Source organism: Arvicanthis niloticus, chromosome 2 (genome assembly GCF_011762505.2).
Source record: "Arvicanthis niloticus isolate mArvNil1 chromosome 2, mArvNil1.pat.X, whole genome shotgun sequence".
Classification (NCBI taxonomy): domain Eukaryota; kingdom Metazoa; phylum Chordata; class Mammalia; order Rodentia; family Muridae; genus Arvicanthis; species Arvicanthis niloticus.
Window position 1 is genome coordinate 59,096,768 of NC_047659.1, and position 25,006 is coordinate 59,121,773.

General features: G+C 36.0%; 1 protein-coding gene across 3 annotated transcripts in view; it reads right to left on the bottom strand.

Moving 5' to 3' along the window:
- Calcrl (calcitonin receptor like receptor) overlaps positions 1 to 25,006 on the bottom strand; it is an 87,006-nt gene that overhangs the window by 28,423 nt on the left and 33,577 nt on the right. For all 3 annotated transcript variants that reach the window (XM_034496375.2, XM_034496374.2, XM_076928964.1), the window contains 7 exons: positions 14,268 to 14,358; positions 13,983 to 14,102; positions 12,509 to 12,595; positions 10,444 to 10,573; positions 8,406 to 8,516; positions 8,029 to 8,141; positions 6,548 to 6,639 (listed from right to left, as the gene is read on the bottom strand). In XM_034496375.2, the coding sequence (XP_034352266.1) occupies positions 6,548 to 6,639; positions 8,029 to 8,141; positions 8,406 to 8,516; positions 10,444 to 10,573; positions 12,509 to 12,562 (500 nt within the window). In that variant the 5' untranslated portion in view covers positions 12,563 to 12,595; positions 13,983 to 14,102; positions 14,268 to 14,358. The remainder of the gene's footprint in view (positions 1 to 6,547; positions 6,640 to 8,028; positions 8,142 to 8,405; positions 8,517 to 10,443; positions 10,574 to 12,508; positions 12,596 to 13,982; positions 14,103 to 14,267; positions 14,359 to 25,006) is intronic.

Consider the following 25,006-nt stretch of genomic DNA (forward strand, 5'->3'; position numbering starts at 1 on the left):
ACTTCACCAGGGCCTCAGGTGGCAGGGCAGACTACTCCCATCTGGCAGTTCCTCTCCATGCTCGAGTCTCCAGTTCCACCTCTCTGCACAATGATTAAGCATGTCTGCTTCTCTTTCTCTCCCATCTGTCCACCACATACTTGCACACTGCAGTGCCTCCTGATGCAGGTGGGCCACGTGGCTGGCAGGCTTCTGGGTGTCTTTCCCAGCCCACACTACATGTATTATTATTTTTAAGAGAAAAAATTTTAGCAAATGTCAAGTACTTGTATTTATTACATATTGATCTTTAATGTTTCAATTGTCCTTTTTCCTAAATTTTTTTTAATTAGCCACATAATTTCTTCTTGAACTCAGAGACCTGCCTACCTCTGACTCTCAAGTGCTGGAATTAAAGGAGTGCACTACCAATGCCTGGATTCTTCTCATTTTTTATTATCCAAACTCTAGTCCTAATTATTTAAACTCAAGGGGTTATATTTATAACGCTATATATATGCACATACATACATACATATCTTTTATGACTTAACATAATGAACTACTTCTTTACAAAGCATTAGAACAGAATTAGAGGCAATACAAAATTTCTGACCTCTTTGAGAACAAGGTTTGTTTCTGCCTATTGTATCTTTGAAACTAATATATTTTCAATAAATATATGAGTTAAGCTTTGAAAAAGTGATTTCCATAGATACTTTTGAGTTTCTAAGTCTTAAACTTTAAATATCAGTTGAATGATGTTTGCTTTTAGAATAAAACAGATATAAGTAAAGACATCAAAACACTAAGCCCGAAATTCTTTCAAATTCATATCAATGATAGTTACCTAATAAATTTCTTTTGCACAAAAATATTTTCACAACTACCAGCTTCTGTTACATATTTTAACTCAAACAACTCATACTAATTCCCATTACAAATTTTCTTCTCCTCTCATAGACTCTCAGGCTTTGAAAGAGCACTGTCATTCCTCAGTTCCAGCTATGAACCCAAAATAAGAGCAACTGGCTATAATATTCTCTTATATGTATGACTGTGCTCAGCATGTTGTGATTGCGTGGGAACGTGTACATGTGTTTGTGCATGTGGAGGCTACAGGTTGACACTAGACATTGTCCTCAAACATTCTCTAATTTACTTTTTAAAGCAGTATGTTCCTTTGAACCCGGAGCTTGCCAATTTGGCTAGATTGTCTGGCCAGCAGGACCATAGAGTTCTTTATCTCTCCAGCACTGGGATTGGAGGCACCAGTTTCCTGCTCCCACCTCTTTGCATGGATGCTGAAGATCCAAACTCAAGACCCCATACTTATGTAGAGAGCACTTTACTCACTGAGTCATTTCTCTGATCCACCATGTCAATATTCTTGATGGGTTAATATATGGTTTCTGTCTAAGTGACAATTAGGTCTCTTAAGAACTAGGTGTTCGTTCTGCTTAGTCAACAAAATGATGGACTGGGTATTAGGTCTATCTTGCACCTTACTGACACAAATTTGTATAGTTATGCTCTAACTGTATTTTGAGAAAAGTTTTAACAGGAAGGGTGATATGAAGGAGGAGCTAAGGTGGGAGGAGTACAGAGAGGAGGAGGAAGGAGAGGAGGAGGAGAAGGAGAGGAGGAGCTAGGCAATGAGAGGGGGGGGGGGCAGACATGGAGGAGGATATTCACATGTCTCCGCCAGTCAAAGATAGTTGATATATCTAGGTTGGGTATTAGGTTACATTTCTGATTGATATTGAGCATTACCAAACTTATAAAGCCTTTGGTTGACATTAAAAAAAATGTATAAAAGCAAAAAGGAGAAAGGGGTATGGGATAGGGGTTTTCTAGGGAAGGGAAATGGGGAAAGGGGATGGCATCTGAAATGTAAATAAAATATCCAATAAAAAAAAAATTTAAAAAAATTTTTTTAATTAAAAAAAAGACACTAACGGTGCTCTGCATCCTGCTGGATCAAATATTCAGTCAAAGTTTAATCCTTTAGGCAAAAATAAGGAAGCACATGCATCTCATTAGCGTGCAAATTTGCCCTTTATCTTTTATAAATGATAACATGTATACAAAAAAGCTATTTTAAGATAAAATTCTTTATGATTCATTGAAGAAAAAAAGGAACTAGGTGTTCTTTGGTGGAGACACGTGAACATCTGCCTCCATATCCCCCCTCTTTCTCTCTCTTTCTCTCTCTCATCACCTAGCTTCTCCTCTCCTTCTCCTCCTCTCCTTACTCCTTCTCTTCCTCTTGGTACCCCTCCCACCTTTGCTCCTCCTACATATCACCCTTCCTGTTAAAATAAAACTTTTCTATCAAAATACAATTAGAGCATAATTATGCCAATTTGTACCAGTGAGGTACAAGATAGTCCTAATACCCAGTCCATCATTTTGTTGACTAACCAGAACCTCTGTCATTTCTCCTAACTAAAGCACTTAGTTCTGAACCTGGCTTTTTTCTTGGCTTTAGAATGAATGTCAGCTGAAAACCATCCACTCAGATCTTTTCTCTCAACGTAAATAGCCGGGATTAGCTATGAGACTATAAGTTTTCAACCCCTTCAGAAATCCAGAATGACTGAGTTAACTATAATTATGGGAAGCACAAAGCATAGCTTCTAAAACTTAGCCAATTTATAGAAACCGCTGAACACCTGGACACTCACTATACTACAAAACGTTGGAGCATCTGATCTTCAGCCTTCTGACCCAGGATCATCTGACAGACCTTAGTGCTGCAGAATTATTAAGGGCTGATTACTCTGTCTAGGCAGATATAATCAGTCGACTATTTGCAAGTGTGTCCTTTTCTGCACAGTAATTTGTCTGTAGGTGGAAAGAGGCAATTAGTTGATATATCTAGGTTGGGTATTGGGTTACACTTCTGATTGAGCATTACCAAACTTATAAAGCCTTTGATTAACATTTTTAAAAAGTGTATAAAAGCAAAAAGGAAAAGGGGGCATGGGATAGGGGTTTTCTGGGGGTGGGTGGGGAAGGTGATGGCATCTGAAATGTAAATAAAATATCTAATAAAAATTTTAAAAAAGAAGTAAACAAAAAAAGAAGTAGGTGTTCACTACATTTTGTTTAGCTGTTAAGGGGTTTTTTAATTAAACCACCTATTTCCTCTCTTTGTTACTGTACAAACTCTATTCCTAATTATAATTATTCGTACTTAAGATATTATGCTCCTATCTCTGTGTAGCCTAATCCTTTATGACAACATTCTTTGTACTGTTGTGATTTGGTCAACATAGCTATTGTTTCCCTTAATTTCCCAACCTTCTTGATAACCTATTTATTATGACAGTGTTTCTCCATTGAGAACTGAATGAATGAGCCGTCTGATTAGAGATTTAGACTAATACTATACTTTTCCTGGTCCAGTTTGGCTTCAGTATTGTTTGCCTTGGCAGCTCCACTTGCCTCATAAGCCCAGCGAGCATTTATTTTATTAACTCTTGGATTTTTTTTTTCACATGAGTAAGTAGTATTAACTTTGCTTTTCACTTGTTGGGTACTTTACTGACATCTTTGCTAAATCAAAATTGCATGAGGGCATATGGCCTAGAATTCCAGGAGACCATTGTTTTCTTTCTTACTACTGGTTTTGGAATGCAATGTAATTGCCATTAACTTTATCGCCTTCAGAAACTTAATGCCCTTGGATGTTTTGGCTTATTACATTAAAAAAAATAGAGACAATTTAATCTGAAGAGTCTCAGCTGGAATGGTTTTTAATTTAAAGATATCATTATCTCTCAAATGCTTTCAAATGCTTACACTATGTCCACTGTAATTAATTACAGCTTCAGTAAGGAATTCAGGAAGAGTCCACTGAGAAAATGATCAAGTAAAATTCCCAGATATGAAGCATTTAACCAGGCTAGGGAGGCAGAGAAGACAGTAAGCAAGATTCATTAATACTTTTATGTTCAGGTAAGGTGCAGAAAAAAGCACTCTAATGTTTTGAAGCAGAGAATAACCAATAAGTTCTGCATTTGATGCAGTTTTTTAAAGATTGTCAGCAGCTGAATAAAGGAAACTGATTTTTAAAAAACCATTAGAATAGCAGCTGGGTGTGGTGCACACCTTCAACCCCAGCATGAGGGAGGCAGAGGCAGACGGATCTCAGTGAATCCAAAACTAGCCAAGTCTACACACAGTTTCAGACTAGCAGTGGCTACACAATGAGTCCCCGATAAGAAATAATAATAATTTTTAAAGTTACATAGAACATACTTAGTAGGAATGGTGTCAGACATGATAAAAACTGGATTTGGTATGGATATTAAAAGGACTATAAGGAGAAATAAAAGGGAGAATGGACTCTCAAATTATTACTAAGTTTCTGACAAATGCAACTGAGCTTATTGTGACATCATCAGTGAAGATGGGTTAGTTCCTAAGAAACCTATCTTAGGTTTGGAATTGTTATGAATTCATTCTGAGAATATTGCTTTGGGGAGAGTTTTAAATTGATGTAGTTCAAGAAGCATAAAAACGGATATCTTTGACCAAGAAATTGCAAGGCTTTGAAAAATATAAAATGTTTGCATAATAAAACTAAAAATATATTGAAAAAACTGGGACTGGAGAGATGCATCAGTGGCTAAGAGAATTGGTTACTCTTGTAGAGAATCAGGTTAAATTCCCAGTTCCACATAAAGGCTCACAACTGTCTGTAACTGTAGTTCCAGGGGATCTAATGCCTCCTCTGGCCCCTATGCATACCAGACTTGCCCATGGTGCACAGCACATACACACACACACACACACACACACACACACACACACATATATATATATATCAGAAGTTCAGCCATTATGGAAATCAGTGTGGCAGTTCCTCAGGAAGATGGGACTCAATCTACACCAAGATCCAGCCTTATCACTCTTGGACATATGTCCAAAGGCTGTTTTATCCTATCCCAGAGACATTTAGTGCTCAGATATGTTCAATGATGCTGAGTTGATAAGAGTCAGAAAGTGGAAACAACCTAGGTATCTCTCAACAGAAGAATGAATAAAGAAAATGTGGTACATCTACATAATGGATTAAAAATTAAATAAAATCATGAAATTTGCAGGTAAATGGATGGAACTAGAAAAACATCATTCTGAGTGAGGACTCCCAGACTGAGAAAGACAAATGTGATGTGTATTCACTTATATATGGATATTAGCTGGTTAAGTCAAGGATAACCAAGCAACAATTCATAAAACCAGAGATTAGCTATAGAGTAAGAGGGACATGAAGGAGTGGGAATAAATCTCACTAGAAAAGGGAAAAAAAATACAGAGTTCTGGACAAATGGGGTGCTGGAATGGGAGGATCAAATGTGTTTGGGAAGGGAAAAGGGAAGAGGAAGGGAATATGAGGAGAGACAATTAAGGAAACCTGATGCAGTAGAAACTTCCTAAAACATATACACATAACAAGGTGATCTAAATCAAGTTCCCAAGGAATAGAGGAGGCAGTCCCATCTAGCCATCTCTTGCCTCCAAATGAGGTTTCCAGTGCTGGGACTGATTACATATAATTGAGTTGTTGGCCAAAAGGGTCTCATGGGAACGCCAAACAATCCAGGCTGTTGCCAAGACTACAGATTGCTCTCCACAACCTGGCAGCAAGACCTCATTGTTGGATACAACATCTGCACAACTCATTGAACATAAACAAGTCAATAAAGTGCCTACATAGAATCTTCGCCCCTATGCTCTAACATCTTTGGCACAGGAAAGCACTCAGCATGTTACCAAAAGAGAAAATTAAATACCAGACCAGCCACTTGGTCTACAATGCTATCCCTGCCTGCATGGTATGCATGGTATGGTGGTACAAAGACTGGGCATAACCAACCAATATCTGATTCAACTTAAGGCCTACTTCATGAGATGCAGCTCATACCTGACACAACCTAGGTGACCAAGAACCTGAGAGTAGATAGCCCAGGGACCTAAGGCAAAACCAAATGTTCTTAAACTGTTCTATTTAAAAAAAAAAAAAAAAAAAAGTAGCAATAATATGACTCCTAATGACGTTCTGTAATACACATAGATCATTGCCTTGCTTCACCATTATCAGAGAAGCTTCTTCTTGCAACAGATTGGAACAAATATAAGACTCACAGCCAGACTTTATGCAGAGAATGAGAACTTGGAACACTAAGCCATAAATGGGATGTCTCCATGAAATCCCTCCCTTCAGGACTCAGAAAACCCTAGTTAAGAGGAAGCTAAAAGAGTTTAAGAGCCAGAGGTGATGGAGGATAGCAAGAGAATAAGGCTCCCTAAATCAACATGATCAAAGCGCATACTTTAATTTTATATACCTAATAATTTTATAGAATTAGGATTAAACTAGCCCATTCATATCCTACCTATTTCATAAAATTAAATTAAAAATACTCCAGTTTACTTTAACTATTAAACTTAATATTGTTACTTATATTTTGTATATTTTGTCCACACATGAGCTCAATATGCACATAATCTGAATTCACCACAGTTGTCAAATTAAAAAAGATTTAAATGTACTTACTTGAAGTAAAAAAATATGATGAGAGAGATGATCAGAGACGCAATAGATAATCCATGCCCAATTATAGTTAGGTAGAACAGATTCAGTGCTGTCTATAATTGTGTGATAAGAAGAAAAATGGAATGAACCATGTATCTAAAATCTACATATATACTTAGATAAAATTCAAATTAATAAATTCTACTTTTAAAAGCACATGTAGATAGATTTACAATCACTTGCTTGAAACCAATAAATATTTAAAAATATGTAAATAAAAACATCTCTACAAATTTACCAAATGTTATTAAAAACTTATAAGCCATACATTCTTTTATTTAAGAAATCAGAAGTTACATTGAATCTTTAAGGTGATGCATTTATTTATCTAGTTTATACTGGACAGCATTATATATTCAAAATCAAATAATACTCAATGATTTGGTTTGCTCAAAATTAAATACCTGATAAGGTTTTCTTTACCTATTGAGGTTTTCTAATTCTTTTCACAAATCTGAGGCTCAGAGACAGATCTTAATATGGAAACTTAAAAGATCCTTTGATCTATATAAATGTATTTTAACATTCTCTTAGTTTTTGCTTTCTTTCTTTTTCTATTTTCTTTTAACATGCCATTTATAGAGGTTTTGTTTATTTGGTTGTTTGTTTGCTTGCTTGCCTGCTTGTTTACTTGGTTATATGGTTGATTGGTTGGGTTTGGGTTTGGGTTTGGGTTTGGGTTTGGGTTTGGGTTTGGGTTTGGGTTTGGGTTTGGGTTTGGGTTTGGGTTGATAACTTAAACCCCTCTAAATAGGCAGAGCACACATGATATACAACACAGTGATAGCTTGTGGTTTGAGTGATTGCACTATCCTAGCCACTGGAAGAAAGTACACATGTTTAGCACAAGAGGGTTTTCTTGTCCATGGCCATGAGGCAGATAAAGTGCCAAAACAGGAAGCACATATCAGTGTTCACCCTTTTAATCATATACACACACAACTGAAAACACATAAAAATATCTCAATCAAGCTTTACTCCGTGAATATTGTCCTTAACCATGGCTTTAACTTTAAGTTTCAAAGCAGGAGCATGCACAGCCAGTTAGGATGGGCACCTTCTTCTGAGGAGCAGGTGGGGGGTTAGACCCCACGGAGCATATCCTGTTTGCCTAAGGACAATTTTTGAGGTAATTCTAGAATTTCACTAAGAATGAAAGTTTTCTCTTATATTACAGTTTTAAGTTATATTTTCTTTGGAAAATCTGAAACGCCGATTCTGAGGCATTGACTTGTAAATACAGTTACCTAACAGGGTTACTTCCCTAGTGTAATGACAGAATTAATAGCAGCTTTTCCACAGAATTTTTATTTCATTGTTCTTCTCAAATGATATTAGGAAATAGTTTTGCTGTGGAATGAAACACTGACTTATTTTTCTCGATACTGCATTGCTCTGATTTTAAAAGGTAAGTCAAATTTCAGCTTCCGATTGTTACATACCTTCACTTTCTCATGCGTGCTGTTATTACATAGGGTGTAGTTGGTCCATGTTCTATTACTATCTGGATGTCGAAACCAGTGTCCGTCTTGGTCACAGATCTTTGTAACCTTCTCTTTAATAATAAAAAGAAAAAAAAAGAATTTAACAAACTTACAGTTTCTGTTCAATTTTTTTTACCTTTGGTTAAATGAATTCAGAAGTAGAGAGTTAAAACTAGGATAGTTATATACTGCAGATCTTTCAAGACTACTTTTGTAATAAGTTCCACATGCATTTAATAACCTGTATTTGCTACTTAATAACATTTATAAATATTAAATAACAATGTTCACTCTACAGATTTCAATAAGGTCTGTGATTAAATTCCAGTATCTACCTGAAGGATCAAAATCCTGAAAGTAATCAGGGCAGTACTGCATCGACTCGGTCCCCGCTGCAACATCATTCCAACATAACCATCCATCCCAGGTTCTATTGCAGTAAAGGCCTTAGAGGGGAAATAGAAATGAAGGGTCAGCAAGTCTCTGTGGCTACCCATGAATAAACTCTTCAGGAAGGCTTCTCAGTGCCTTGGTATAAAGAAGTCTCCTGGAAATGAAGATGTATGAAAGCCACAGTTGCTCGATTTTTGTCACTAAGTAATCACTACAACAACTATTAAGAATTATTAATGATACTCAAATAAAACTAAGAAATGACTCTGCATAAATATCAGATTCAGTTTGATTTCCTCAAAGCAATTGTTCAATAAATCAGGCTACCTTTGGTGATTGTATTTAACCGTGAGGCAGTGGTTAATTAGTGACCCTGTACTTAATTTTTGTGAAGCTTATTTTATTTTAGAAATCTTTTTTCTTTCTTTCTTTCTTCCTTTCTTTCTTTCTTTCTTTGTCTCTCTTTCTCTATCTATCTATCTATCTATCTATCTATCTATCTATCTATCTTTTGGATTTTTGTCTGTCTGTCTGTCCGTCTGTCTGTCTGTTTGCTTTTGTTTGCTTTTTCAAGACAGGGTTTCTTTGTGTAGCCCTGGCTTGGAATTCACTCTGTAGAGCAAGCTAACCTTAAACTCAAAGAGATCAACCTGCCTTTGCTTCTCAAGTGCTAGGACTAAAGTTGTTTGCCAGTGCTGCAGGCCAGAAACTGGATTCTTAAAGTATTTGAGCATTTTCTGAAACAAATACCTTCTAGTCAATATTACTATTTTAACATTTTAAGTGTAATTATTGTATGTTTTCATCAGTGTGAGAATAAAGAAGCTTTTGCAATATATTATATATATATTGCATATTATAATATATGTATAACAAAATTAACTCATCAATGTTTTAAAATATCTAATCAAAAATCTATAACAATCTATAAGTCATCAAAATTAAGTAGAACATTACTGCATGAAAAATTTGTTAATAATCATGTATCTGTACAACATCTTGTGACCCAAGATTGGAACCATAATAATTCTGGTATCTGAAAACCCTAAATAATTACAAATATTTAAAAAAAAACAACAACAACAACTAAGACAACTACAGCTTTCTTTCCTGTTATCTTAAATAAATTTAAAATGTTTCCCATCATACATGACTGGTAAAATAAATTTTGTGATTTATAGAAGAACATTCTTATTGCTTCAGAAATCATACATGTGCCAGTTGCCATTATAAAAGTCTGTGTGTAAGTACACTTCAACGTGAGTAGCGAGATGCATCACAATATCTGGTTTTAGAGTTGTGTTCTCTGGTGTCAGAATAAGATAGGTATCTTCACTCAGATGGATTTCAGAAACACTTTTTTTTAAGGTATTTAGTCTACATTAAAGTATTTTTTACAAATTGCAAAACACATTGTGAAGATCTGAGATAAAATAAGCAGTGATCCTGAACTATTTTTAGCACAGAATTGTTTTACTATGAAAATATTTTTCTATTGTTCAACATTATTTTTTAGTACTTAAACCTTTATCTAGATCATTAGCAATGGGTTAGTTCAAAAGTTTTAAAATAATATGAAATAAAATGATGCCAGTTAACACAGAATTGGTATGCAATCACAGGCAAGTTCCACTAAGCAAAGTAGTTTATTAAAAGATAAATTTATAAATTACATGAACTGATGGTAAATAATTATTGACCTGTCTTGTTTTAATATTAATATCTGTTAGTATCTTGAACATTTTTACACCTTCTAAAGAATCATTCTGAAAACTTCAGTGGATGAAGTAATTTGTTAAATTTTACTAAGAAGAATAAGTTGGGTCATGTCATAAAACACATTTCACAAATACATAATAAAATTTGTACATAAACCAGAAAACAAGCAACTCATTAATTTTTATGAGTAGATGTAAGAACCCGCATAGATAGTTTTCTTTTAAATACGTATGAAGTGCATCTAGTGTTAGTTGCAGCAACCTTCTGCTTGTTGAATGGGATCCTGCATAATCTTCTGGTAACATTCATATTGAGCCGTCATGATCTTGTTTCTCGTGACTCCCAACTCTGTTTGGTTCCCGCCTTCTTCCGACTCTGCTGAGACAAGAGCCTAAGGAAGTAAAGCAACAAAGGCTTTAGAATGGTGGGAATCTTTATTAGAAACCTGGTGGAAAACATCAAGAGCAGTGGTGCGTGGATACAAAATGATTCTCACGAGGTACGCCCCCCCCACCCCACCCCAATACTTAGTCTTTGCCAATTTCCATAGGCTAAACTCTTACTGTGTCTGGTTTCAAACAGCCTTCGGAGTGCTGCCAATGACAGCACTGACAGGCTTCACTGGCTCCCAAAGCCTGTGTGGTACTTGCTGACAACACAGCCTAAACATGTGTTCGAAAATGCAGTAGTATCGGGAGTCCCCTGATGGTTTACCTGCCCTTTGAATGTCGGTAAGCTATGTGCCACTACTTCTAAGACTCTCTCTTATATCATAAAACAGTAGAAAATGGCATCCAGTTATCAGAAAGTACTGACCACATCGAAAATAATCAGACATTTGTAATATCAAAATAATAATTTCCTCACTAGGTGCCATCACATTGCCTAATTAGCATTAATACTGACTGTTATTTTCTGGTAGGCTTGAATTTCCTGACATATTTAGAAAGCAGTCACCCTGTGAAGTAATAAATGAAATTCTAGAACAGCAAAACGATTTTTAAGTCATTTGATTTTATTCTTTAATGTTGGGGGTTGAACCTAGTGCCTCATGTAAGCTAAACAAGCATTGTGCCTATCCCAGGACAATATTAGAAGAAAAAAAAACACATAAAACCATTTTTTCTGAGAACGTTTTGTTAGAATTAATACTTCCAAATATATTTACACACTGTCCATGAATGAATTCAAGGGAAGGGGCCACAGTTTTTTATATTACGCTATGCTAATTGGTAAAATGGTACAGTGTTGCCTGCAGAGAGCTTGTGGTGACCCATGTACCTTGCTGGCACACCTAACAGGGGCTGTTAGCTGAAGAAGCAGTTCTGTCTTTGAAGTCTAGTCAGTTATCCAAGATAACATCTTGTATGTGCAGATGTTGGACAGCTTCTAGACTCGAAAGTGTTTTCCAGTGCATATATTCACAGAAATAGAATATTGCTTTTTTTGTTCATTTAAGTTTTCAGTACTTTTTTTTTTTTAATTCCTTTGTTTGAATCTTTTTGAGGGTTTTGCTTGGAAACACCACAGGAACATTCTTTGCTGGCGCACAGAATTAGAGGAGATTATGTCTCTGGGTTTCTTGTATATATAAAGAGAAGAACAACGTTGACTGCTTTAATTCAATGCAGAGAAACAGATGAAGAGAAACAAAACTGCAAATAAGAAGTAAACTATGAGGTATGTAGCTCTTTGGGCTTTGTTAATCCTCTGGCTTTGCCTCTGGCGTCACATCTCTGACACATGCATGGAGAGATACACACAGATGCGCACATACATATGGAGACATACTTGCCCCAAATTTAGCATCAGGATCAATTTAAATGAGTGATTTATTAATGAATGAGTAAACCAATACAAAATGCAGTACGTGTCTCCTAGTTATTTTCAATCGATAAATGCCAATCAGTGAACCAAATGAAAAATTTTGAAGACTAGAATATAATCTTTTCCAAGATAATTCTGAATCTATGTGTCTCTGTAAACATATTTTATGTGCTGTGTGTGTTTGTACTAACTATAAAGTGTCATTCCAGTATTTTCCAACTTTACCACTTTTGAGTTTTGCACGTTTGAATCCACTGATATCCCAACCTCCTTCCAAGGACCCAACAAACCATATTGGTTATAAAAATTCAAAGTATAAAAAAAAAAAACTAAAAGGAAGTGGATTGTTGCCATGTTAAAATTGGATATAGAAATAAAATCAACTTACTAATCTCATAACTACTTTAACTTGTATTTGTTAACTTTTACCAATTAGATGCATGATGTAAGTAAAGCATAGTCGTAACTAATGAAATAAATATGTAAGGTGAATGCTTACCATATTAAGAGGCAAGAGAAACAGAAAACATAGTATATGCTTTTTATCCATCATTAGAGTCCAAATGAAATGTGCTGTATGTTCAAGCTATAATAAAAATGAAAGAAATAAAGTTTAATACTCATGAAATTAACATATTCTTCTAAATAAAATATCTGTTATAATTCTATACTAATTCTAAAAATTTGTATAGTAGTCAAATGTGTTACAAATATTGACAAAATCATGGCTTAAGGTATAACGGAATTTAGTGAAATACAATCTAGTTTAATTTGACTTACAAATAAAACATTTGACACATGTATTTTTGAGTGACTAGAAAGTAACTTGGTTTCTTTGCCTCTACCATAGTTGGAATACAGTTATTTAACTATAAACATAAATAACTTTATATGACTATCTTTCACATTTCATATATATATATAATTTATGTTTATTTTTTAAGTACTTATCTGTAACTTTCTGACTTCAATTTAAGGAAAGAAATTATTCTCAGGCCAATTGTTTGAGAATTAACATTCAGACAACATAAAAATGTCCTTTCAATTCTTCACTATAAAAAAAATTGTGATTAAATTTGTATTAAAATACTGATTATCAGTGAACAGATTTTGAATCACCTAGGAGACACATCTGTGAGGAATTATCCATATTAAGTTAGTCTCTGGGCATGACCTTGAGGGATCATCTGAGTGAGTTAGTTGATATGAGAAGACCTTAACTGTGGACAGCAACATTCTGTGGGCTGGGCTCATGAACTCAATAAGAAAGACTAAGCTGAATGGGAGCAGTCATTGCAGCCTGCTTCCTGTAGACCCAGAGTGAACACATGACTCAAATCTGTTCTGCTGCTGCTTTCTTTGACAACGCGGCCTAAACCTTTAAATTGTGAGCAAAGATAAATCCTCTTCCTTTACCTTTGTTTCCTGACAGATATTTTGTTAAAACCATAAGAAAAGTAATTAATATAAAAACTAATTAGGAAATAAAAAGATTCTCAAAGTCTTCTACATTGTTGAGATAAGACTGGGGATGAACAAATATATATTTATATATATTATTAGATTACATTCTAAGCTGGTTAAAATGGCCTCTCAAACACCACCTGCCAGCTGAAAACTAAGAAACACTCTGTGGGACTGATGTCCCTAAAGCTTACTTCCTAATATACCCTAATACACTAGTTTTATACATCTGGGTTATCATGATATAGCCACTAAACATAATACACATTTAAATTAGCATGTAACAATGACTTTTCAAAGGAAACAAAACAATCTGCAGTAGATATTTACCACTAAACAATGAACTTGGTTGGAATTCTGTTAGAAAAGAAGCCATAACTATTTTCAGAATAAAATTAGAAAGCCCCTTTCCACATGACCCCAGGTTTTCTGTTTTTTGATGACAGGCACTGAGAGCATGCTCTCTCACTGGATTGAATGTGCTCCACTGGTCTCCCGCAGTGACTCACCTAGGTAGCTCCAGCAGCTGTTCTTGACAGTAATAAGCAATCTTCTGAATATTGTTTCTCTTCTATCAATCAGTGACCCACAACCCTGGATTTCTTTTTTAAGTTCTTAAGGAAAAGTACCTGAAAATCAGGAAGGACTCTATTAATCTCACAACTTAAAAAAAAAAATAGTGTGCTAGATTGAAAATTATGAAGCAAATCTTCTGCAGTTTAGAAATTAACAAGTTGTTATTTTAGTTGTTAATTACATTTCACCCCTGGAAAATCCTATTTTCAAATACTTACATGCACAATTGTCTCCAGACTCAAATCACATTTTCTCCTGAATCATGCTCAATATTGTCTTCGAGAATTTCTTAATTACAAGGGTCATGACCTAAAATATAGATCGATTTAAAATAATTTAATATGATGTTAACAAGACAAAATTATTTCCATAAAAAACTGAAATTTTCTATATAATACCTCTACTTAAATTAGACATTCTTGAGCTATTCTAATTTTTAATGAACTACAGAAATAATATGAAAAGGATAGTCTTTTTTTATTATTATTATTTTTAGAGCTGAGGACCTTGCCCAGGGCCTTGTGCTTGCTAGGCAAGCACTCTACCACTGAGCTAAATCCCCAACCCCAAAAGGACAGTCTTTAACCTGACTTTTAAACTTTGTTTACAAAATGATTATGTTAGTCACTGCATAAAAGTTTTCAATATAAATTATAGATTATAGAAAAACACAATTGGTCTAGAAATTTTCATATTTTCTATGAGTAATAATTTTCAAAGTAGTTATATTCGCAAGAAAAATATTCCCAGACCTAATGGCACATGCCTTTAATCCCAGGATTCTGGAGGCAGAGGCAAGCAGACTTCTCGGAGCTCAAGGCCAACCTGCTAACACAAGAAGTTTGAAGCCAAACAGGGCTATCCAGTGAAACCCTGTGTCAAAAGAGCATAATCAAAAAAAATCTGTCGTGAATATGAATTTACCTGTTTTTTTATTGGTTTGTTAATGCATTTTCTTTAGGTATTTATAACTTGAGTAGATTTTTCTGTATTCATTCCTATCTTGGTGTGGTTTTATAAGTGCTGTCAATCATTAAACTTTAAGGCAGTGGGTGTGATTTTCTAATCTTGTCAGTGAAACTTCAATTATCATTCAGAATCAATAAAAAATTAAAAGAAAATTGAAAAAACAGAAGAAAGCAGTTTTCTGGGGGGAGAGGGATATATGCATGGTATTACAGAAAGGCAGAGATCCATGTAGGTTTTTTTCAAAGCTCTTCTTATCATGGCAATGATAACTTATTCGGATGTTGGTTAAGTAAGGTGAAATTATAGCAGTGTAACATCTACCACAAAGTAACGTTTCATCTGGAGTTGGGAACAGTACGGAGCACTCCAGGTTTCCTGGAATTGTTAGTGAGTTAATAATTCATTGGAGCCCTGGCAGTTTGACCTATGACCTGCTTCCAGCCTTACTGTATGGCTGTTATTACCTGACATAAAAGCAAGATGTCAATATTAATGTGTTAGATTAATATGAACCTAACTTCGTAGATACTGTATCTCTCTACTTGGGTGAATATACCTTACTTTTACCTCATTAGTTCAACCAGTGTCATATTATTCATAATGATTAATTTTGCATCATTTTTATCATTCAAACCATAGAAAGACTATTCATTTTTCTGCTTAATATTTAAATTGTAAGTAGAATTATAAGTCAATAAATTATAAGTAAAAATTATATTTGCAAACCTCTATTTTTGGTAGTTACATAGTATCTTAAGTAATTAAGTATTAAAGAATCTTTTTCTTTAAAGTTAAAAAAGGCCAGAATCATGGCTGAAAAGGTAAAAAATGCTTCCCATCAATCCAGATGACATGATGACCCACAAGGGAAAATGCAAGAATAATCCATTGCTAATAGTCCTCCAGTCTCCAAACATACACCACGCAAGTGCCTTCCCCCACCACATAAACACACATACAATAGGATATGTACAAGCAACCATAGTCATCTCAACCCAAATAACCATATGACAGGCTTCAAATGTCTACAGTTATATATTATTTATAGTTGAATTTAAATTGATTATCTGGACAATCAGAAAAGGTTTAAAATAAATTATATTTAAGTGTAGAATAATTTTTAGATGTTCATGGCTTATTTGTTTATAATTTGTTCTCAGACATCATACTACTTTTCATTTATCTAGGATAATTGGAACATTGAATAATATAATTGAGTTGTTTTATTTATATAAATTTAGAATACTACACTTGCAAAAAGTCCTCTGAGATAAAAGTTTAATCTATTTTTCAATAATCTCTTGTAGTGTATTCTTACTGTAAATTTCCTATTCTCTTTCTTTTACTGGTATGGTTCTTCAAAGACAGAAACCACAGCTGAGTCATCTGTGTATTTTTCTGACTGGAAGCTCATAAATATTTACTGAATACATAAATAATGAATGAATTAACCAGTGAAATATTTTAGAAAACCAAAGTTACTCTCAAGAATTTTTACCCTAAATAGCAATTATTATTTCTTATTTTAGAAGGCTTTTTATTGTGAGGCTATACCAATGGTCCTCAACCTGTATATATCTGACATATGGCCCCATCATATATCCTGCATATCAGGTGTTTACATTATGATTCACAACAGTAGCACAATTACAATTATGAAGTAGCAATGAAATAATTATATAGGAAAAGTTGGGGGGTTACCAAAACATGAGGAACTTTATTAAAGGGTTGCAACATTAGGAGAGTTGAGAACCACTAATCTATATTGACAATAAAATTCTAATGTTAAAGTACTTATATGAGCACCTCTACTTCCTTACAAAATAAGATCATGAATGCTATTTAGTCTTCAAAACTGCAGAAGCCAGGATGTCAAACAGGCAATAGCCTACTAAGTTTGAACTGCATCTAGATTAAGCAAATTTAAAACATTGGGAACTATGTTTAAAAGATGACCAGTTCGTAGTCATCTGTATGTATGTAAAAATATATATGAATCAGAATATAAATAAATATTATTCTGTTTGGAAAACAAACTGACTTAGCAAAACAGTGATTTGATGATTTACACACAAGGTGAGATAAAATTTCCTTCATTATGTCCTGGGGCTAAACCCTTCAAGGCAAAGTGCTTCAAAATCATGTTTGGCAATTCCCCAAACACAACATTCTACCCGACACTGCTCTTATTTTTGTTGTTATCTACTAGGTTTCAAATTCAGAGGTCTAAAAATGCATGTTACTGAGATTTATCTTAGTGGTTGCCAAGTCATCTTGGCCACAATAACCAAAGAAATATTCTCAATGCAATGGCTCCACTGTATAGCTTTCCCTCATCACGCCACCCCTTAGTGATCTAGAAAACATGTTCCTAGGGATAAGGTGGTGCTTTCCACTTGAGTACCTCATTCCCAACCAGTGGAGCAGGTAAATCACCCCTGTCTTTGTCCAGATCATGGCAGCAAGTTAGTGCGATAGTCATCCATCACATAGCCAACACTTGTTTTCTCCACAAGACTTAACAGTATCCAGTCTATGGGATGATTCAATTCATGGCTGTCACCTGCTCTGACAAGCTCTTATCTGAGGTTCCCTGACAATGGTCACAAGCAACGGCTGGGACAGTGGCGTAATCACTCTTTTTGCCATGGATCTTTTAGGTTAGTCACAGATGGACCATGGGCGGGTAACTAGATAGCACCATGGCAAATGTAAGTGAAAAATCAGCCTAGGTTGTGTCTCGTATTGGTAGATGCAGTTTTTAAGATGATACCCAGGGGAAGTCCATTTACTGTATCCTCCCCCCCCCCTTTTTTTTGAAATGGATCCTTTGCACACTTCTTCTGACTGACTCATCTCTGCAAGTGTTTATTTACACCTAACCCATTTAAATGCATGTTTTTATTAAAATGCATTCCATATTAATCAACTAGCACTCTTAAGCAAATGATCTTTCAGATCTTAAATTATTTACTGACAACTGGAGTCATTGTGAAACAGAGTCAAGTAGTTTTCTTTTTCAGATTTGGGGAGAGAGCAAGTCACTGAAGGGGGTTCGATGTAAGCAGTGAAGTCTGCGGGTAGAGTCCCCAAGTGCCCTGTGGATTGTTTGAAAGACATTTGTCAGGTTTGAAGTTTTTACTCTCAACTGAGTCTGTAACTGCAATGGCGCCGGAAGGACTCGCTCACATTTCCTCATTCTAGCTCACGGTCTCAAGGATTGTTTGTGAATGAATGGTTTCTTTTCCCTTCTCAAAGTTAAAGAAGGCTGGAAAATTCGGTTCTCTTTCAAAGCAGACTTCCTTAAATGCAAGTCGAACAAATACCTTCCCATTTCTAAATACTTTACTCACTCTCCTCACCAACCATCAAATTTTCAAGTAAATTTATTTCATCGCAGAAAGAACTTTGAGAAACAAAAAGTGTCTTCAAGTGCAAATATGTTTTAAAACTCAGATGTCTAGGGTTGAAGAGATTAGGTAAGTAAGAGGAAACTTGCCAAGCTTGTGCAAGACACTAGGTTTGACTCTCAGTGCTAAACAACAAAATAAATAAAAACAGAAGTTACTTGAAACACAGCGGGGTAGCCAGTCACTACATTATATAATGTACCCTTCTGATTTGAATTTTTAAACCTACCATGTGTTCGCTTATGAAATAACCTTTTCTGTCTCCATAAAGTTCATGAATTTTGAAGAGGACTCTCCTCATGGCTTATTGCAGGATAATTTTATGCTTTGTTCATATATATTTATGTAAGACTATAAATATATATATATATATATATATATATAGTCTTAATACTATGTAGGTTAATATATATTATATTATATAGTATTAAGACTATTAGATATAAAATATAGTATTAAGACTATATATATGTAAAACATATATATGTAAAACATATATATATGTAGGCTAATATATATAAATAATATATATATAAATAATATATATATTAGCCTACATAGTATTAAGACTATATATATATATATACATGATTTGTCAGGACACGAAAATGCCTACAACTGAACCTGGCCCAAGATAGCCTATATGGTGTTGCAACAAATCCAATAGAAAAGTTTGTGGGATCTCAAAGGATCGCACCAAAGACTTTAACAGCCTATTGTCATTGTTCTTGATTACCCTCCGAATATGATGGCAAGACCTTGCTGATGAGCACAGCACATTCCCGAGTGACGGAACACAGAGAAATCAATCTGCTGCTGACATGGAAGCTTCACGATCACTGCATAGCTCTGGAAGTCACATCAGCATAAAAGAAACAAAATTATCAACCTTACCAGCTGTGAACCCTGTGAGCTACAAGAATGACTGTCCTGGCAAAACATGCCCACTGGTACAGTAGTGACAAACTCTTGCCTGGTACCAAATTGGGCTAAAATTTCATGACTGTCTAGGAAATAATAATAATATTATTAATCTGCTAAATGGACACAGTAATAAACTGCACCACCACGCCAAGTTCTTATCTTTAGAACCATGTATTAGTGTATCTCTCAGTCCTTATAAGAACTCTTTTTGCAATAAATGACAATTATTATACAGACCCACAATTAGTCAACAAGCAGAGGATGAGAGATTGGAAAACTCAACCTTGAATACAGTACTTATATCACAACCCTACCGTGAAGCCTGAGGGATTGTCAAGAAAGAGCAAGCAGGAAAACTGCAAGAGCCAGAAGGGGTGACTATCAGCAAACATGGCAGTTAGCCACATGACTTCACGGTGATTGTGACAGCATGGAGAAGACCTACACATGCTCAAGCTAACAGAACCCCAGAATGGAATAGGGGGAGTTGGGCAAGAAGTTTCACCACTATCTCGGTAGTTCTTGGCAATTGACAGCTTCTGGAAGAAGAAAGGGTTTCCTTATAGGCCCTGTTAGGTTGACCTCACTCTGAGGGTTGGCCCCATACTCAAGAGTATTTGAAAAATATCAATTAGACTCAATAGGGAGACAGGAAGGTGGGGAAGGAGGAAGGGAAGAGGTTACAGAGACAGGGAGAAAAACAGAGAAAGAAGTTGAACGGGCAGGGAGATGGGGTGGATCTGAAAGGAGATTGAAGAAGAAAGCTGAATATGATCCAAATGTATTATATTGATCAAATAATTCATAATTTTATTTTCTAAATGAACACTTCCTCTTCTTGCAGCGCTCCTAGGTTTGGTTTCCAGCACCCACATCAGGCAGCTCACAAACACCTGTTAACTCTAGTTCCAGGGTATCTAGTGCCCTTCAGCCTCTTTGGGCACCTTCATGCAAGTGAGAATCATAAACTCACACAGACAGACAGACAGAGTTAAGTAAATAAATCATTTTTAAAAGGTATATGTCCATAAAACCTTAAAACAAATCCCCTGACACTGGTTTTGTCTATTTGTTTTTAGTGTCTTAAGAATATTCTCCGTGGGTCTCCAATTGCTAATAGTTCAAGACTCTTACGTTTGAATTTGACAATTAAAATGGAGCATTGGGCTGGATAAGAGCTATATAAACTGAAGTTCTAGCCAATTTTTGTATACCGTATATTGAAATAGTAGTGACATTGTATATATGATGACACTCTCTAACTTTAAAAGTAAGGTGGATATGGAGCCTTATTCTACTGTGCTGGAATGGCCTTCAATGACACTGTGCTAGAACATGGGCCAAAGAACTTCAGTGGATGACTTGCTTATCTAATGAGCATTCCAGACTAAATAGCTGCTAGAGAGATTCATTTGTGATTGGGTTTGGGATTTCATTTTATACTCTGGAGTATTTACTCATGGGAATAATTTTTCCATTGTGGGCATAATTAGCCATTTTCCGGTAATTTTAGCCACACTCTTTTTATTTGAAAAGGCAAGTGGCCAATATCGGCCCGATTAGTAAAAGGTGGAAAGAAGCTTTGAAAATGTAGCTCTGTGCTTGTGGGATGCACTCAACATCTGATGTGGAAAGAATTAATTGAAGTAAGATGTGACTGAACTCTGGTCAGACAAGCAAAACCTCTGATTTAGGCTGTGTGAAGCATAGGTTCTACAGTCAGAGTTACACAGTCAGAATCCTTCCTTCTAGTAGGATTCTCAGAATGGCACATCTTTCGACTGGAGCTGCACAATAGGCAGGGCATGGTATCAGAACATTCCTATGCAGCCTTTTATAGTATGTAAAGTACGGAGCCAAGTAGAGACAGTCAGCTAAGCACCACCCACTGTAGAGAAGTCCATGGCATTATCGGAAACCTTGAATCTGGCATATTTAAAGTCCATTACAATTCTAAAATTCCTCATCAATGTGAATACAAAATTGAATTTTAAGTTTTGATTTGTTTTCTAAACATTTTGAAGGAATGTTATAGTAGAAATTTCACAGATTTTAGAATAAGAAAGCTTCGCATTTCATGCTATGGTTGACTAGCATGAAATTCCTACCAAATGAGGTGACTGCATTTCTTTCCATCATATAATCTAGATACAAAAGGATTTTTTTAAACCAAAGTAAAAGGTTATCATTCCTTGCCTAATATATTCTACACCCTGGTAATAATTCTTAGCTAACACTTTTAAGTCCTATGGATCTATCAAGTGATTGTTCTCAGATGATCAATACTTAAAGTGTGTCTGTGGAATGTGTTAATATCCAACTCAAAAGGTAAAACTAACTCTCCAAGGAAAGTATTTAAGGCCATTTTGTCACCATAATTTAGGAAATACTTTTATAGATGTGTCATCAAAAGTACAAGTCACAATGACAAAAGTAGATTGACTGCATCAAAATTATATATGCTTACGGACAAATGGTGCCAATGTGGAAGTGAGGGTCTGAGGGCATCTCAGTGGTAGAAGAGTGACCCAGAATGAGAAAAGTCCTAACATATACACAGACACACACACACTCACATATTTATACACTCACACACACATACACATACACACTCATACAAACATATACACTCACACTCACACACACACACACACACACATGCTCACACACACAAAGGAAAAGAGAATGAAAAGGCAACCCAACACAGAGGGATATATTTGCAAATCACATGTTTGGTAAAGGATCTTTAATACAAAAAAGAAATTTTACTACATGATAATAATAACAATGATAATAAAACCTCAGTTTTTAAAAATGGCCAAAGATCTGACAGATGATCAATGAGCACTATGGTTGGGGGTCACCACAACAGGAGGAACTGTATTAAAGGGGTCGCAGCATTTAGGAAGATCGAGAAGCACTGGTAATGAATTCAAAGTCAGCAAGCATATGTATGAGTGTAAAACATCCAGCTTTCTAGGGATAAAGACCTAGAAACACAAGGGCAAGGAAGCAGGAGCGAGCCAGGCAATGTGACTGGAGATACAGGGCACTGTGAGGAACTTAGGATACTCAGAAAATTCACCAGCGGACACCTGGATGTGAAGCTCTCGGCATCAGCTGGACAGGCTCTCACGATACCCTGTGAGCTGTTGTAATTTTGCACATCCCAAATACTACTTAATTTAATGATCAATTCCTGGGATTATGTCTGGGTTGTGATTTAAAAATAGATTTTCCAGTGTAAAAGAAGCCAGCAGGAAGGGGTTTCTTGCTGAATTAAGCTGTGCTTAAGTGAGAACCGCCGCTGCGGAACAACACGTTCCCTGTGAAGATGGCAAACCCATTTCAGTGGCTCTAACCTTTACGAGCTGCTATTATCAACCCAATTGTATGTTTTTTCCTGTTGCACAAACATGTTCCCAAAAGACTTTTAAAATAGCTTTCTTTCCTGCTAAACCGTTGTGCCAAGCACTTTTTCTGACTCTCAGCTCTAAGTGGACCAGGATGTGTTAAAGGGAAAAAAAAAAAAAAAAAAAAAAAAAAAAAACCCTGCCCTGTCACGCTTGACAGGGTTTAATAGGCCTTAACATCACTGAAATGTTTCCTAAACTCAAAGCCTCCAGCCCTTTCTGGGAATCTTCCCATGGTGTGTTCTACCCAAAACAAAAACTATCCGGAAGAAACGGATGCAACACCTTCCCAACAGCCCTGCTTTCAATCAAGGTATCTAGTAAAAAGTCTGCATACCCAAGTAGGGTTTGCTCCAAATGAAAAAAATCAAAACAGAAAATAAAGCTTGTTTGTAAACATTTAAACACCCTAAGAGAGAAAAAAAATGAAGTGCTATTTTTAGACTCCGCACCTTGAGGCCGAATAGGGATGAGCTCTTAAACCCAGGAAGTGAAGACCAGCATGGAAAATACAGTCTTCAATAAAGAAATGGATGCAAATCTCCAGAACCGGTTTTTTGGGCACTTGGTACTTCTGAATATACATACTAAGTCTCTTTTTCACTTTATCTCTTTTTAAATATCTTTTGTTGTTTCTGAAAAGCATGTAAACATATCCACGAATAGACTGAATCTGCCTCAGCTGTTTCGAAAGACTCTGCTGCTTTGTAGATAACATCTCTAACTGCAAGGCGGCATATGTCAGCAGCTACGTGTCTGTCTTCCTCGCACACAGTTTCCTTGACAAAAGCCTTTCTAAACTACAGAACAATGGCAATCTCAAAAGGAAATAGATGAAAATAAGCAAAAGATAAACACTATCTAACCCATGTTTTGGTGGTGGCCATGCCCGGGAAATCCTATGAGGCATTTTGGGGCAGGAGTCAAAATGATTATTTAGACAGTACGGCAATTTGGCATTTTAAAAAAACAATTAGAAATAACACTACAAGTCTTGTATTTGAAGGGAGGGCTATCAGGCATACACTAGAAGTGAACAACAGGGCAGAGAGTACAGATTCCATGTAGAAGGCCTAGTGTTCTGTATACCTACAGGGACGTTTGCTGGCAGGGGACAAAGGCAGAGTAGTCTGCAGCATCTCTCTAGGCTTCTGCAGTTGTAAGACAGGAGTAGCAAGCGCATGCATCATGAGTACCTAGTGGAATCACAGGGGCAACCTCCATAATCACCAGCTGAACACAGTGCCTGGAACAGGCACCCTGTACAGCAAGTGGTGGGCTCTCCCCAGAGCAGAACAGTATATCCTGGCTCATTCTGTAACTGGTCACAGTTACAAGACTTGTAATATTAAGTCAAATAAATTATGAATATTTAACAGTACAAACTCTCTCAGCCTTTTGTAAAGTAAACTTTGTGGGCCCCTGAAGACGGTGGGATGTACAACATTCAACAATGAGTGGAGATGAGAGAGAGCTGTGTCTGAGTCATTTGTTTCCAATCAAATGACTTGGCTGTATGTGCATGACTCGGCTGCTCTTCACTTTGTCTGTTGGTGCCTTTAAAAATACATGTTAGCCCTGTCCTCTAAGAGCAGTGTTAAATAGTAATGCCCAAGTGTCTCTGTCTCTTTCTCTGTGACTCTGTGTATGTCTCTCTCTCTCTCTCTCTCTCTCTCTCTCTCTCTCTGCCAAAGGATAGTATATAAAGAAGGGGATTCGTTCACACTGTCACAACAGACTGAAAGAGGCCTTCTGAGTGTGCACTATCGACTCTTGTTTTTTGTTAGCTTCATCCATTCCTGGATAAAGAGTCGAGCCAGTGAAAGTGGAAGTGACAGATAATGTGGTCTGTAAATAATGGGAGGTTTTTAGCTGGAGAAATATCAGTGTAAAGAGGTGCAAGGAAAATGGTTCACTTAAAAGAATGTCTATTGGGTTCCTCTGTCATTGAGAATTGGGGAATAACTTAGATTGCTGTTTTTATGTTCTTACCTGTACTATTTAAGGTATGCATGAGTCTGTACACAGGTGTGTGTGTGTGTGTGTGTGTGTGTGTGTGTGTGTGTGTGTGTGTGTGTGTGTGCTTTCATCATTGTAGATATTCTAATGCTGCCTGTATTCCTATTACATGATGCCAGTGGGTGGCTGTGAAGCAGATAAGACTTTTCACCCCATTTGTGGAATGTCTTGTCAAAGCTTCACACCAGACCCTACTAATATCCAATTTGGGGCAGAAGAACC